We start from the raw sequence: 13,767 nt of genomic DNA on the forward strand, positions 1-13,767 counted from the left end.
TATGGAAAAAGATCTGACTATTGACTTCTTTGATAAATCTCTGTCCTTTCACCTCCCAGGCCTCATTGGAAGGTGACGGTGCCTCCACATCCGAGCTTCTCCAAGAGCTCCAGGAGGTCCGAGATGAGGCAGCCGCTACCAAAGGACACCTGAACAGCTTCAAAGAGTGCAGCGAGAAACTCCAGACCGAACTCCAAGTCCGCGACCTGTCAATCGCTCAGCTCAAAGAGGAGCAACAACAGCTCAGAGTAGCCTTGGCGAAATCCGCGGCGTCACCGTCACCACTATCCCCAGTATCACCATCTCAGTCTCCCTCACTCGATCAGCAGCAGCAAGCACCTCCCTCCCATCCAAAAAAGATAGGCGGCAAACCGCAAAACCAACGCCAGGGGGCCAAGGGAAAAATGGCCGCCTCTGTCAAAGACAAACCATCGCTCTCCAGGAAGAACTCTGCCGCGGCAAACCAAAAGTCTTCCGACAAATTGTCCGGTCAATCGTCTGATCTTAATGGATCTCAACGTCGGCCTCATACAGACGCTGGCACTCAGACGGAGACATTTTCCTCCCAGACATCTGGCCAGCCCAGATCGGTTTCAGAGGAGGAAGAGGTGGAGGAGATGATCGGGGAGTACCAGGAGAAGATCGTACAGATGCAGGATCTGCACGCGGCAGAGATCATGGACATGGAGGCCCGGCACATTGCAGAGAGCGAGGCCCTGAAGCGGGACAATCAAATACTGGAGGAGGAGTGCAAGGCTCTCAAGACCGTCATCGATAAGCTGCAACGCTCCCACGAAGTAAGTCCATTGGACGACATCAAATCAAACTTTTTGTCACATGCGCCGAATGCAACATGTGTAAGCCCTAAACCAACAGTGCAATTCAAGAAATAGTTAAGAAAACATTTACCAAATAAACTAAAGTAAAAGATTATAAAAAGTAACACAATTAAATAACATCGAGGCTATATGCAGGGGATACTGGTACCGAGTCAATGTGCGGGGGTACAGGTTAGTTAAGGTAATTTGTACATGTAAGTAGGGGTAAAGTGACTATGCATAGATAATAAACAGCGACTTGCAGCAGTGTAAAAAAAAAAAAAAAAACGAATAGGGAGGGTGTCAATGTAAATAATCTGGTGGCCATTTGGTTAATTGTTCAGCAGTCTTATGGTTTGGAGGTAGAAGCTGTTAAGGAGCCTTTTGGTCCTAGACTTGGTGCTCTGGTACCGCTTGCCATGCGGTAGCAGAGAAAACAGTCTATGACTTGGGTGACTGGAGTCTTTTACAAATTTTTGGGCTTTCATCTGACACCGCCTAGTATATAGGTCCTGGATGGCAGGAAGCTTGGCCCCAGTGATGTACTGGGCCATACATACTACCCTCTGTAGCGTCTTACGGTCAGTTGCCGAGCAGTTACCATACCAGGCGGTGATGCAACTGGTCAGTATGCTCTCGATGGTGCAGCTGTAGAACTTTTTGAGGATCTGGGGACCCATCCCAAATCTTTTCAGTCTCCTGAGGGGAAAAAGGTGTTGTCGTGCCCTCTTCACAACATCCCAGCAAAAACCCGGTTTCAGTCTGTTTTCTTCTGTTTGGTGCCTAATTTAACATGACCCAGATGATGAGCATGACATTTTTATGGGGGAGTAGGCAGGTAAAGGAACTCAAACTCTTCTGTATACTGACCTGGTTTCATGCCCTCCAGGCCCCCTCATCGAGACCAGAGCGTCCCGCAGGATCGCAATTCAAAGACGGCTACACCAGTGGTAAGTTGATGTAGTGTCACATATCCCACCTCCATGCCGAATTGTTCTTGAGGTCACGTGTTTTCCCTAGTAATCACAATACCCTAGGCCAGGGATCATCAACTAGATTCAGCTGCTGGACGATGTTTTCTGAAGCGGATGGTCAGGGGTCTGGAACATAATTAGTTGACTGCAAATTGACCTCAAGAAGCCCAAACAGATATGTTTGACAAAAACATAATCATTTCAAACCTTGCTTACATTTGTCAACGATCACGTGTCTCCCTGTTATGCGTGGGAATACTTGGGAACAGTATAAAAGCACCCGTGAGCTAAATTCGGCCCCAGTTGGTGAACCCTGCCCTAGGCTATATTACACTTTCACAATTTTTGGACCGAGTAACCTAACCTTTACACAAATGCAGAGTACTATATATAGCTGACGCTCAGTCATGGTTGCTTCAACCCCCCTCATGCAGACTAAGGAGCATCGTAAGCCACCCTGGGTTCATCCTGTCATTAACTGCATGTGGGTTGTCGTCTTAACCCCACCCTGGCTTAGTTTCCCAGATGCAAGGATGATTTTGAGATAGAGGGATTTTTCTACTCCTAAGCATTCTCTAGTAAAACACATTCCTGTCTATGTAATGCAGTATTTAACTCATTTGTCAGCTCAAGCCATCTCCAGTGACCATACGCCTAGATTAGCTGCAGGGAACTAGAGTGGAGCCCATAATAACAGATGCTAACAGGACAGAAATGTCTTACTATTAGTTAAATATTAATTGTTAACCATTAATATAAAAAAAACAGGTAAATATGTAATGTTTCTATCACAACACTCTTGGCATTCTCTCAACCAGCTTCATGAAGTAGTCACCTGGAATGCATTGCAATGTGTGCCTTAAGTTAATTTGTGGAATTTTTTCCTTAATGCGTTTGAGCCAGTCAGTTGTGTTGTGACAAGATAGGGCTATCTTCTGTATACCCCCCTATTTGGTAAAAGACCAAGTCCATATTATGGCAAGAACAGCCCGAATAAGCAAAGAGAAACGACAGTCCATCACTACTTTAAGAAATGAAGGTCAGTCAATACTGAAAAAGTTTCTTCAAGTGCAGTCACAAAAACCATCAAGCGCTATGATGAAACTGGCTCTCATGAGGACCTCCACAGGAATGGAAGACCCAGAGTTACCTCTGCTGCAGAGGATAAGTTCATTAGGGTTACCAGCCTCAGAAATTGCAGCCCAAATAAATGCTTCACAGAGTTCAAGTAACAGACACATCTCAACATCAGCTGTTCAGAGGAGACTGTGAATCAGGCCTTCATGGTCGAATTGCTAAAAAAATAATCACTACTGAAGGACACCAATAAGAAGAAGAGACTTGCTTGGACCAAGAAACACGAGCAATGGACATTAGACAGGTGGAAATGTGTTATTTTGGTCTGGAGTCCAATTAGAACATTTTTGGTTCCAACCGCCGTGTCTTTGTGAGCAGCGGTGTGGGTGAACGGATTATCTCCGCATGTGTATTTCCCACCGTAAAGCATGGAGAAGGAGGTATTATGGTGTGGGGGTGCTTTGCTTGTGACACTGTGGTTTATTTAGAATTCAAGGCACACTTAACCAGCATGCCTACCACAGCATTCTGCAGCGATACATCATCCCATCTGGTTTGGGCTTAGTAGGACTGTCATTTGTTTTTCCAACAGGACAATGACCCAACACACCTCCAGGCTCTGTAAGGGCTATTTTTCCAAAGAGGAGAGCGATGGAGTGCTGCACCAGATAACCTGGCCTCCACAATCCCCCGACCTCAACCAAATTGAGATGGTTTGGGATGAGTCGGAGCGCAGAGTGAAGGAAAAGCAGCCAACAAGTGCCAAGTGCTCATCATATGTGGGAACTCCTTCAACACTGTTGGAAAACCATTCCAGGTGAAGCTGGTTGAAAGATTGCCAAGAATGTGCAAAGCTGTCATCAAGGCAAAGGGTGGCTATTTGAAGAATCTCAAATCTAAAATATATTTTGATTTGTGTAACACTTTTTTGGTTACCACATGATTCCATATGTGTTATTTTATAGTTTTGATGTCTTCACTATTATTCTACAATGTATAAAATAGTAAAAAATAAAGAAAAATCCTTGAATGAGCAGGTGTTGTAAAAATGTTTACCGATTTGATTATAGAAAAGTATGTGGACACAACTTCAAATCTGGGGATTCGGCTATTTCAGCCACACCCGTTGCTGACAAGTATATAAAATCAAACACACAGCCTTGCAATCTCCATAGACAAACATTGGCAGGAGAATGGCCTTACTGAAGAGCTCCAACAAGTCAATTTGTCAAATTTACTCCCTGCTAGAGCTGCACCGGTCAACTGTAAGTGCGGTTATCAACTGTAAGTGCGGTTATTGTGAAGTGGAAACGTCTAGGAGCAACAACGGCTCAGCCGCGACATGGCAGGCCACCCAAGCTCACAGTATGGGACCGACTCAGCACGTAAAAATTGTTTGTCCTCGGTTGCAACACTCACTACCGAGTTCTAATCTTCCCCTGGAAGCAACGTCAGCATAAGAACTGTTAGTCGGGAGCTTCATGAAATGTGTTTCCATGGCCAAGCAGCCGCACACAAGCCTAAGATCACCATGCGCAATGCCAAGTGTTGGCTGGAGAGGTGTAAAGCTTGCTACCATTGGACTCTGGAGCAGTGGAAACGCGTTCTCTGGAGTGATGAATCACGCTTCACCATCTGGCAGTCTGATGGACGAATCTGGATTTGGCGGATGCCAGGTGAATGGTACCTGCTACCTGCCCCTATGAATAGTGCCAACTGTAAAGTTTGGTGGAGGAGAAATAATGGTCTGGGCCTTTCATGGTTTGGGCTAGACCCCTTAGTTCCACTAAAGGGGAATCTTAACGCTACAGCATAGTGACATTCTAGACAATTCTGTGTTTTCAACTTTGTGGCAACAGTTTTGGGAATTCCCTTTCCTGTTTCAGCATGACAAAGCGAGGTCCAGAAGTGGTTTGTCGAGATCAGTGTGGAAGAACTTAACTGGCATGCACAGAGCCCTGACCTCAAAACCATCGAACACCTTTGGGATGAATTGGAACGCAGACAGCGAGCCAGGCCTAGTCACTCAACATCAGTGCCTGACCTCAGTAATGCTCTTGTCGCTGCCCCTGCAGCATTGTTCCAACATCTAGTGGAAAGCCTTCTCAGAATAGTGGAGGCTGTTATAGCAGCAAAGGAGGGACCAACTCCATTTTAATGCCCATGATTTTGGAATGAGATGTTCGACGAGCAGGTGTTCACATACTTTTAGTCATATAGTGTATTATACCATACTGTTTCAACAAACACAGAATTTCACAAGTCATGGCATGACTCTTTTGAGTTGATTCACATGTTTTCTGGTGTTTATAATGATGGATGCTTTGCACAATCAAAGTGTTTTTCTCCCATTGATATGCAATGTTAACCTTGTGTGTACCCTATTGCAGACAGCAGTTCTGAGTGGAGTCAGCGGACAGGCTACGACCTGCCTAACCTGCAGCAGGAGTTCAGGACCACACCAGAGGGAGCCAGAAAAGAAACAGACGATGCACTGCCTGACAGAATTAAGGTACAAGAACTGCACTTGGCAATGTAAAGTTAAGCAATCAAATGTATTTATAAAGCCCTTTTTACATCAGACGATGTCACAAAGTGCTATACAGAAACCCAGTCTAAAACCCCAAACAGCAAGCAATGCAAATGTAGAAACACGGTGGATAGGAAAAACTCCCTAGAAAGGCAGGAACCTTGGAAGAAACCTAGAGAGGAACCAGGCTCTGAGGGGAGGCCTGGTTCCTCTTCTGGCTGTGCCGGGTTGAGATTATAACAGTACATGGCCAAGATGTTCAAAAATTCATAAATGACCAACAGGGTCAAATAATAATCACAGTGGTTGTAGAGGGTGCAACAGGTCAGCACATCAGGAGTAAATGTCAGTTGGCTTTTCATAGACAATCATTCAGAGTTCGAGACAGCGAGTGCGGTAGAGAGAGTCGAAAAACAGCAGGTCTGGGACATGTTAGCATGTCCGGTGAACAGGTCAGGGTGCCGTAGCCGCAGGCAGAACAGTTGAAACTTTAACAGCAGCACGACCACGTGGACTGGGGACAGCAAGGAGTCATCAGGCCAGGTAGTCCTGAAGCATGGTCCCAGGGCTCAGGTCCTCCGGGAGGGAGAGGACACCGGATAAGACAGGAGAAATACTCCAGATATAACAGACTGACCCTACCCCCCCGACACAAACTATCGCAGCATAAATACTGGCGGCTGAGACGGGAGGGGTCGGGGAGACCCTGTGGCCCTGTCCGGGGGAATTCCCCCGGACAGGGCCACCCAGGCAGGTTATAACCCCACCTACTTTGCCAAAGCACAGCCCCCACAACACTAGAGGGATATCTTCAAACAACCAATTTACTACCCTGAGACAAGGCTGAGTGTAGCCCACGAATATCTCCCCTACGGCACGAACACAAGGGGGGCGCCAACCCGGACAGGAACATCACGTCAGTGACTCAACCCACTCAAGTGACGCATCCCTCCTAGGGACGGCATGGTGGGGCACCAGTGACTCAGAGTTAGAGGAAGATAATCCCAGTGGAGAGAGGGGAACTAGCCAGGCAGAGACACCAAGGGCGGGTCATCGCTCCAGTGCCTTTCACCCTCACACCCCTGGGCCAGACTGCACTCATAGGACCTACTGAAGAGATGTGTCATGCATAAGTATTCACACCCTTTGCATTTTTCCTATTTTGTTGCATTACAACCTGTAATTTAAATGGATTTTTATTTGGATTTCATATAATGGACCTACACAAAATAGTCCAAATTGGTGAAGTGAAATGAAAAAAACAACTGGTGCGTGCATATGTATTCGCCCCTTTTGCTATGAAGCCCCTAAATAAGATCTGGTGCAACCAATTACCTTCAGAAGTCACACAATTTAGATATCACACAGGTGGACATTATTTAAGTGTCACATGATTTGTCACATGATCTCAGTATATATACACCTGTTCTGAAAGGCCCCAGAGTCTACAACACCACTAAGCAAGGGGCACCACCAAGCAAGCGGCACCATGAAGACCAAGGAGCTCTCCAAACAGGTCAGGGACAAAGTTGTGCGAAGTACAGATCAGATCAGGGTTGGGTTTTTAAAAAATATCTAAAACTTTTAACATCCCATGGAGTACCATTAAATCCATTATAAATAAAATTGAAAGAATATGTCACCACAACAAACCAGCCAAGAGAGGGCCGCCACCAAAACTCACAGACCAGGCAAGAAGGGCATTAATCAGAGAGGCAACAAAGGGACCAAAGATAAAGCTCCACAGCGGAAAATTGGAGTATCTGTCCATAGGACCACTTTAAGCCGTACACTCCACATAGCTGGGCTTTATGGAAGAGTGTCCAGAAAAAAGCCATTACTTAAAGAAAAAAATAAGCAAACACGTTTGGTGTTCGCCAAACGGTATGTGGGAGACTCCCCAAACATATGGAAGAAGGTACTCTGGTCAGATGAGACTAAAATGTAGCTTTTTGTCCATCAAGGGAAAGGCTATGTCTGCCTCAAACCCAACACCTCTTATCATCCTGAGAATACCATCCCCACAGGGAATGAATTTTCTTCGGCAGGGACTGGAAAACTGGTCAGAATTGAAGGAATGATGGGTGGTGCTAAATACAGGGAAATTCTTGAGGGAAACTTGTTTCAGTCTTTCAGAGATTTGAGACTGAGACGGAGGTTCACCTTCCAGCAGGACAATGACCCTAAGCATACTGCTAAAGCAACACTCGAGTGGTTCAAGGGGAAACATTTAAATGTGTTTGAATGGCCTAGTCAAAGCCCAGACCTCAATCCAATTGAGAATCTGTGGTATGACTTAAAGATTGCTGTACACCTGCCGGAACCCATCCAACTTGAAGGAGCTGGAGCAGTTTTGCCTTAAGGAATTGGCAGAAATCCCAGTGGTTAGATGTGCCAAGCTTATAGAGACATACCCCAAGAGATGTGCAGCTGTAATTGCTTCAAAAGGTGTCTACAAAGGTTTGACTTTGGGTGGGTGAATAGTTATGCACGTTCAAGTTTTCTGTTTTTTGTCTTATTTCTTGTTTGTTTCACAATAAAAAAATATATTTTGCATCTTCAAAGTAGTAGGCATATTGTGTAAACCAAATGATGAGAAAAAAAAGAGAAAAAAATCCATTTTGATTCCAGGTTGTAAGGCAACAAAATAGGAAAAATGCCAAGGGGGGTGAAGACTTTCGCAAGCCACTGTAAAGGTCGAGACCGAGTCTGTGTCTCTCACTTAGATAGGCAGACCATTCCATAAAAAGCCCTGCCTCCAGCTGTTTGCTTAGAAATTCTACGGACAATAAGGAGGTCTGTGTCTTGCGACCGTAGCGTACGTGTAGGTATGTACGGCAAGACCAAATCGGAGAGATGGCTAGGAGCAAGCCCATGTAATGCTTTGTAGGTTAGAAGTAAAACCTTAATGTCTTTATATGGCAATTTGAGTGTATTGGTGAAGATGTCTAGTTTGCACGTGGTTTAATATTCATGAGAAGAATGTCTGTACATGTGTGTCCACTCCAGAACCTGCTGCGCGAAGTGCACCAGGAGGGCATGCAGGTGCTGTCCCTGTCGGCACTTCCAATCCCAGAGGGCGATGCTGACCCAGCCAGCCTGTTCCACCATTCCCGGGGCTGGCCCAACGAGAGAGAGGCCTTGCTGGCCACCGTGGAGTCCCTCAAGGCCCTCATAACCCAGATTCAGACACGCAGCAGGGAAACACAGGTACAGGACTGGTAGCATCTGTACATTGTAGCATGGATACTTTGTGCTGGTAGCCTTTCTTAAATACAGTAGGGGTTTTGTTGGTCGCAGTTTAAATTAAACATAGCTTTTAAGGCTTGGTTGAGCCTTCAGAAACCCTTTTCTCTCTAATTTTCTTTAAATAGACATGTCTATGTGCTTGTGTATGTTCAGACCCCAGGTAGTGCGGACTGGCGTGGAGAGCTGCTGGGGGCAGTGCAGCAGGTGTTTGTGAGGGAGCGGAGTGTGCTGAAGAGCGCTGCCTATGCCCGACTGGACCTGCTGGACACTAGCGACGCGATCATCCACCTCAACCAGCTGGAGCACAGGCTAGCCGAGCAGGTCACTGAAAAACGATGTATACTTTAGCCTAACTGCTGGCTAACCTTAGCATTAGCCTCAACTAGCTGGAGCACAGGCTAGCCAAGCAGGTAGCAACAAACATTTAAAACTCAAGTTAGCGTTACCTGCTTATGTTATTATTAGCATATTAACTAGCTGGAGAGTGGGATATAGCCAACAGGTAACAGAAAAAATATTGAGCCATTTTAGTATAGTGCCTGTTTCTCCACTTTGTAGAAAAACTTGGTCATATCTATTTGTGTACAGTTGTTTTTAAGTTCCAAGGCTAAACTGTGGCTGTGTGTATCTACAGGACACCCATCACAGAGATGCCATGGGGATGCTCCAGACTGCAGACAGAAGCAGTTTGCTGACAGAGGTCCGGCAGCTCCGGGCCCAGCTAGAACAAATCCAAGGCCAGGAGCCTGGCAGGAGAGGCAGATCCAATCATGGTCTGTAGTCTGGGCCTCCAGTGGTTTCTTCTGCCAGTTGTGTGTTGAGAATGAGTGAATGAGTGGAGGCTGGATGGATGGATAAATTAATTGATTTATTGACTGACTAATATATATAGGAAATTGTCTTAGACGAGGTCACAGTTATTCAACTCAGAGCAACCGATATCATTTAATTAAAAAAAGGATAAACAGCAGCTGATTCTATTGCCTTGCATGTTGTTTTGTCTGGCTGTTCGTCCCACTCAGGTGTTGAGCAGCAGAGGGAGAGAGGTGGTGTTCCAGAGCCCCACATTCTGCTGCAGGCTGACAGGGCCCTGGAGGAGCTGAAGGGAGAGCTGGCCCAGACCAAACTAGAGCTGGAGACCACGCTCAAGGCCCAGTACAAACACCTGAAGGAGCTGGACACAGTCAGGTAAGGTTTTAATGCACGCTCACACACAGTTTGATGCATAAAAGAGCAGAACATTGTCAGGTATGACTATTTAGGGATAAAGAGATAAAATGTACCTTCCTAGTTGCTGTTGGATGGATCCAGCCTGGTGTCATTGTCTTTGTTTCTAGAACGGAGATGTCACAGAAGGCTGCTGAGGTGGACACCCTGGCGGACAGACTGGCAGACGAACAGAAGAAGGCCAGAGAGCTGCAGTGGGCCTTCGAGAAGGAGAAGTGTAAATCAGACAAGAAAGAGGAGCTGGAGAGAGAGGAGCTGGAGGTAAGACAGTTTGTAGTGAAGGTAGAAGACTAGTGTCCCTGTGTTTTCAGGTATAATTGCCTTGTTTCCACATGTCTTCTCTTTAGTGTGTGTTTACTTAAATGTAGTGATTTACTGATATGTTCACTTTAGTCACTGGGGTATTATCTAGTCAATTGTGTTTCACAAGTATCTCTTGTCTTTACACCCCTTCCCTCCAGGATCTCAAACTGGCCCTGGAGAAGCAGCAGAGTCTCGTAGCCCAGCTGACCTCAACCCTAGGCCAGGAGCGCCAGTCCTCCTCCCAGCTGTCCCTCCAGGCCGAACAGGAGCGCTCCAGGCTGCAGACCCAGGCCTCGCAGCTCCACGTCCAGCTAGTGTCGGAGCGAGCCCGGGCCCAGGAGCTGAGTAATGCCCTGGGGAGAGAGAAGGAGCATCGCCACTATGGCTCCTCCTGGAGAGAAAACCCAGAGGGGGAGGTGGCTGAGAAGGGGGAGGATGAAGTGGTGGGAGGGGCGATGTCACCCGAAGGTCTGCTAGAGGGTCTGCAGAGGGAGCTGGACAAGAAGCATGCTCAGGTGGATTGTTTGTTTGTAGATGAAGCAGACGCACACCTACATACACACTAGTTACAGCAAGTCGTATGATGCTCTATGGGTATGTGATACATGGTACAATCAATGTAGTCTGGCTAACGCCTAACTCAGTCCGCCTGACTTTAGTCCGGAAAGACTGTTTTGATGTTGTCGTTACGATGTGTCGATAATGAAGGGGGCTGTGTTTGTACTGGTTGGTTCCTCCTCTGTGTCTTTCTCACTCAAACACCCACAGGCACGGCCACACATAGCCCCCCTTCCATTACAACTGTTGGATTTTCAAATCCCAAACAAGAGGTCTCAAATTAACATTTGAGAGAACCAATGAATGAGTCTGCAGAATTTCTGAGCGAATATTGCATTAACAAACGGCCTCCTGTCCCGACCAGTGAGTCACAGCTCTTCCTTGCTGTGTGGCTACGTGGATCGCGTCAGCCAGTCTGCTATCAATGCCCTGCACACAGGAGATTCACATAAAGTGCTCGCGAAATATAGTGTTGGCAGTGTGACCAGTTATGTGATGTGATTCTGCACCCCCACTAAATTGCACGACAAAGTGGCTCATCAGGTGGTGCATATGCTTTCTCCAAACTGTCATGACGACTTTACATAGGCATTACTGCTATAGTGACTATATTTACCTTTACTTCTGCATTCCCACTAAATCCTGTGACCATCTATTCCCTCTTCAGGTGGTTAGTCTGCTGGACGAGGTGGAGGCCCAGAAGCTGGCGGCGGTGCAACGGGAGGAGGAGCTAACCTCTGCAGCTCAGAGGTCATGCAAGGACCAGGAGGCTCTGCGGGAGGCCAAGGGCCAGCTGGAAAGCCTGGGGGAGCAGGCACGGGAGGCCATGGAGCAGCTGAATAGAGAGGTGCAGCAGGGGAAGCGGCTGGAGCAAGAGAAGGAGAGGCTCCAGGAGAGAGTGGTCCAGCTGGGAGAGACGAGAGAGGTGGAGAGGAGCGGGACGCAGCAGCAGCCTGATAACCAAAACGTAGGTGACATTTATATATCCTACATTCATACACTTTGAATGAACCAAATACAGCGCTTTAGTGTCAGATAGTACAATTGAATTATGTTTTAGAGAAAATGTTTTAGCTATTGATACTACGATATTGCGTCTATTAGCCTGTCTTGTTGTTAGAACCCAGCTATGTATGATGATACAATATTCTATAGTACATAGCCTTGTTAACTCTGTTGTGCAGTGTTGCTCCAAGGTAATAATAGATAATAATGTAAATGTGGTGCTGTTTTACACTCAGCAACAGAATAATAATGTAGGATAATCCACAATTAGGGCCCGTTATTCGTTTTTTAAACTCTGTGCCATGTGTCTAGGGGTGGGAGGTAGCCTGTCGGTTAGAGCATTGGGCCAGTAACCAAAGGGTTGCTGGTTCGATTACCAGAGCCACCAAGATAACAAAAGTCTGTCTTTCCTTGAGCAAGGCACTTAACCCATAATTGGCTCCAGGCACCGTACTACTATTGCTGACCCTGTAAAACAACACATTTAACTGCACCTATCCATGTATGTGACAATCAAGCATACAGTGCATTCGGAAAGTATTCAGAACCCTTGCCATTTTTCTCTCATCAATCTAGACACAATGCCCCATAAAGACGAAGCGAAAGCAGGTTGTTTGAATTTTTTGCAAATGTATTCAAAATACAAAAACAATACCTATTCAGACCCTTTACTAGGAGACTTGAAATTGAGCTCAGGTGCATCCTGTTTCCATTGATCATCCTTGATGTTTCTACAACTTGATTGGAGTCCACCTGTGGTAAATTCAATTGATTGGACATGATTTGGACAAGCACACACCTGTCTATATAAAGACCCACAGTTGACAGTGCACGTCAGAGCAAAATCCAAGCCGTGAGGCCTAAGGAATTGTCTGTAGGGCCCCGAGACATGATTGTGTCAAGGCACAGATCTGGGAAAGGATACCAAAAAATGTCTGCAGCGTGGAAGTTCCCCAAGAACACACTGGCCTCCATCATTCTTAAATGGAAGAAGTTTGAAACCACCAAGACTCTTTCTAGAGCTGGCCGCCTGGCCAAACTGAGCAATCGGGGGAGAAGGGCATTGGTCAGAGAGGTGAGCGAGAACCTGATTGTCACTCTGACAGAGCTCCAGAGTTCCTCTGTGGAGATGGGAGAACCTTCCCACCTTCCAGAAGAACAACCACCTCTGCAGCACTCCACCAATCAGGCCTTTATGGTGGAGTGGCCAGACAGAAGCCACTCCTCAGTAAAAGGCACATGACAGCTTGGCGCTTGCCAAAAGGCACCTAAAAGACTCCTAGACCATGAGAAACAATATTATCTGGTCTGATGAAACCAAGATTGAACTTTTTGGCCTGAATGCCAAGCGTCAAGTCTGGAGGAAACCTGGCACCATCTCTACGGTAAAGCATGGTGGTGGCAGCATCATGCTCTGGGGATGTTTTTCAGCTGCAGGGACTGGGAGAATAGTCAGGATCAAATGAAAGCTGAACGGAGCAAAGTACAGAGAGATCCTAGATGAACCTGCTCAAAAGTGCTCAGGACCTCAGACTGGGGCAAATGTTCACCTTCCAACAGGACAATGACACTAAGCACAAAGCCAAGACAACTCAGGAGTGGCTTCGGGACAAGTCTCTGAATGTCCTTGAGTGGCCAGCCAAACCCAGGACTTGAACCCGATCAAGCATCTCTGGAGAGACCTGAAAATAGCTGTGCAGCGATGCTCCCCATCCAAGCTGACAGAGCTTTTGAGGATCTGCAGAGAAGAATGTGATTAACTGCCCAAATACAGGTGTGCCAAGCTTGTAGCGTCATACCCTAGAAGATTCGAGGCTATAATCGCTGCCAAAGGTGCTTCGACAAAGTACGGAGTATTGGGTCTAAATACTTATGTAAATGTTATATTTCTTCTTTTTATATATATATATATATATATATATATATATATATATATAAATGTGCCAATTTCTAAAAACCTGTTTTTGCTTTGTCATTATGAAGTATTGTTTGTAGATGTAATCAATTTTAGAACAAGGCTGTAACG

At 46.2% G+C, this 13,767-nt stretch overlaps 1 protein-coding gene across 8 annotated transcripts in view; it reads left to right on the forward strand.

Moving 5' to 3' along the window:
- Positions 1 to 13,767, forward strand: part of LOC129819955 (A-kinase anchor protein 9-like) — a 137,727-nt gene that overhangs the window by 119,621 nt on the left and 4,339 nt on the right. For all 8 annotated transcript variants that reach the window (XM_055876688.1, XM_055876696.1, XM_055876690.1 and 5 more), the window contains 10 exons: positions 60 to 797; positions 1,708 to 1,768; positions 5,260 to 5,381; positions 8,409 to 8,609; positions 8,802 to 8,969; positions 9,283 to 9,421; positions 9,671 to 9,836; positions 9,986 to 10,136; positions 10,337 to 10,693; positions 11,404 to 11,703. In XM_055876688.1, coding sequence (XP_055732663.1) covers positions 60 to 797; positions 1,708 to 1,768; positions 5,260 to 5,381; positions 8,409 to 8,609; positions 8,802 to 8,969; positions 9,283 to 9,421; positions 9,671 to 9,836; positions 9,986 to 10,136; positions 10,337 to 10,693; positions 11,404 to 11,703 — 2,403 coding nt within the window. The remainder of the gene's footprint in view (positions 1 to 59; positions 798 to 1,707; positions 1,769 to 5,259; positions 5,382 to 8,408; positions 8,610 to 8,801; positions 8,970 to 9,282; positions 9,422 to 9,670; positions 9,837 to 9,985; positions 10,137 to 10,336; positions 10,694 to 11,403; positions 11,704 to 13,767) is intronic.

The sequence above is a fragment of the Salvelinus fontinalis genome, chromosome 22 (assembly GCF_029448725.1).
Source record: "Salvelinus fontinalis isolate EN_2023a chromosome 22, ASM2944872v1, whole genome shotgun sequence".
Classification (NCBI taxonomy): Eukaryota; Metazoa; Chordata; class Actinopteri; order Salmoniformes; family Salmonidae; genus Salvelinus; species Salvelinus fontinalis.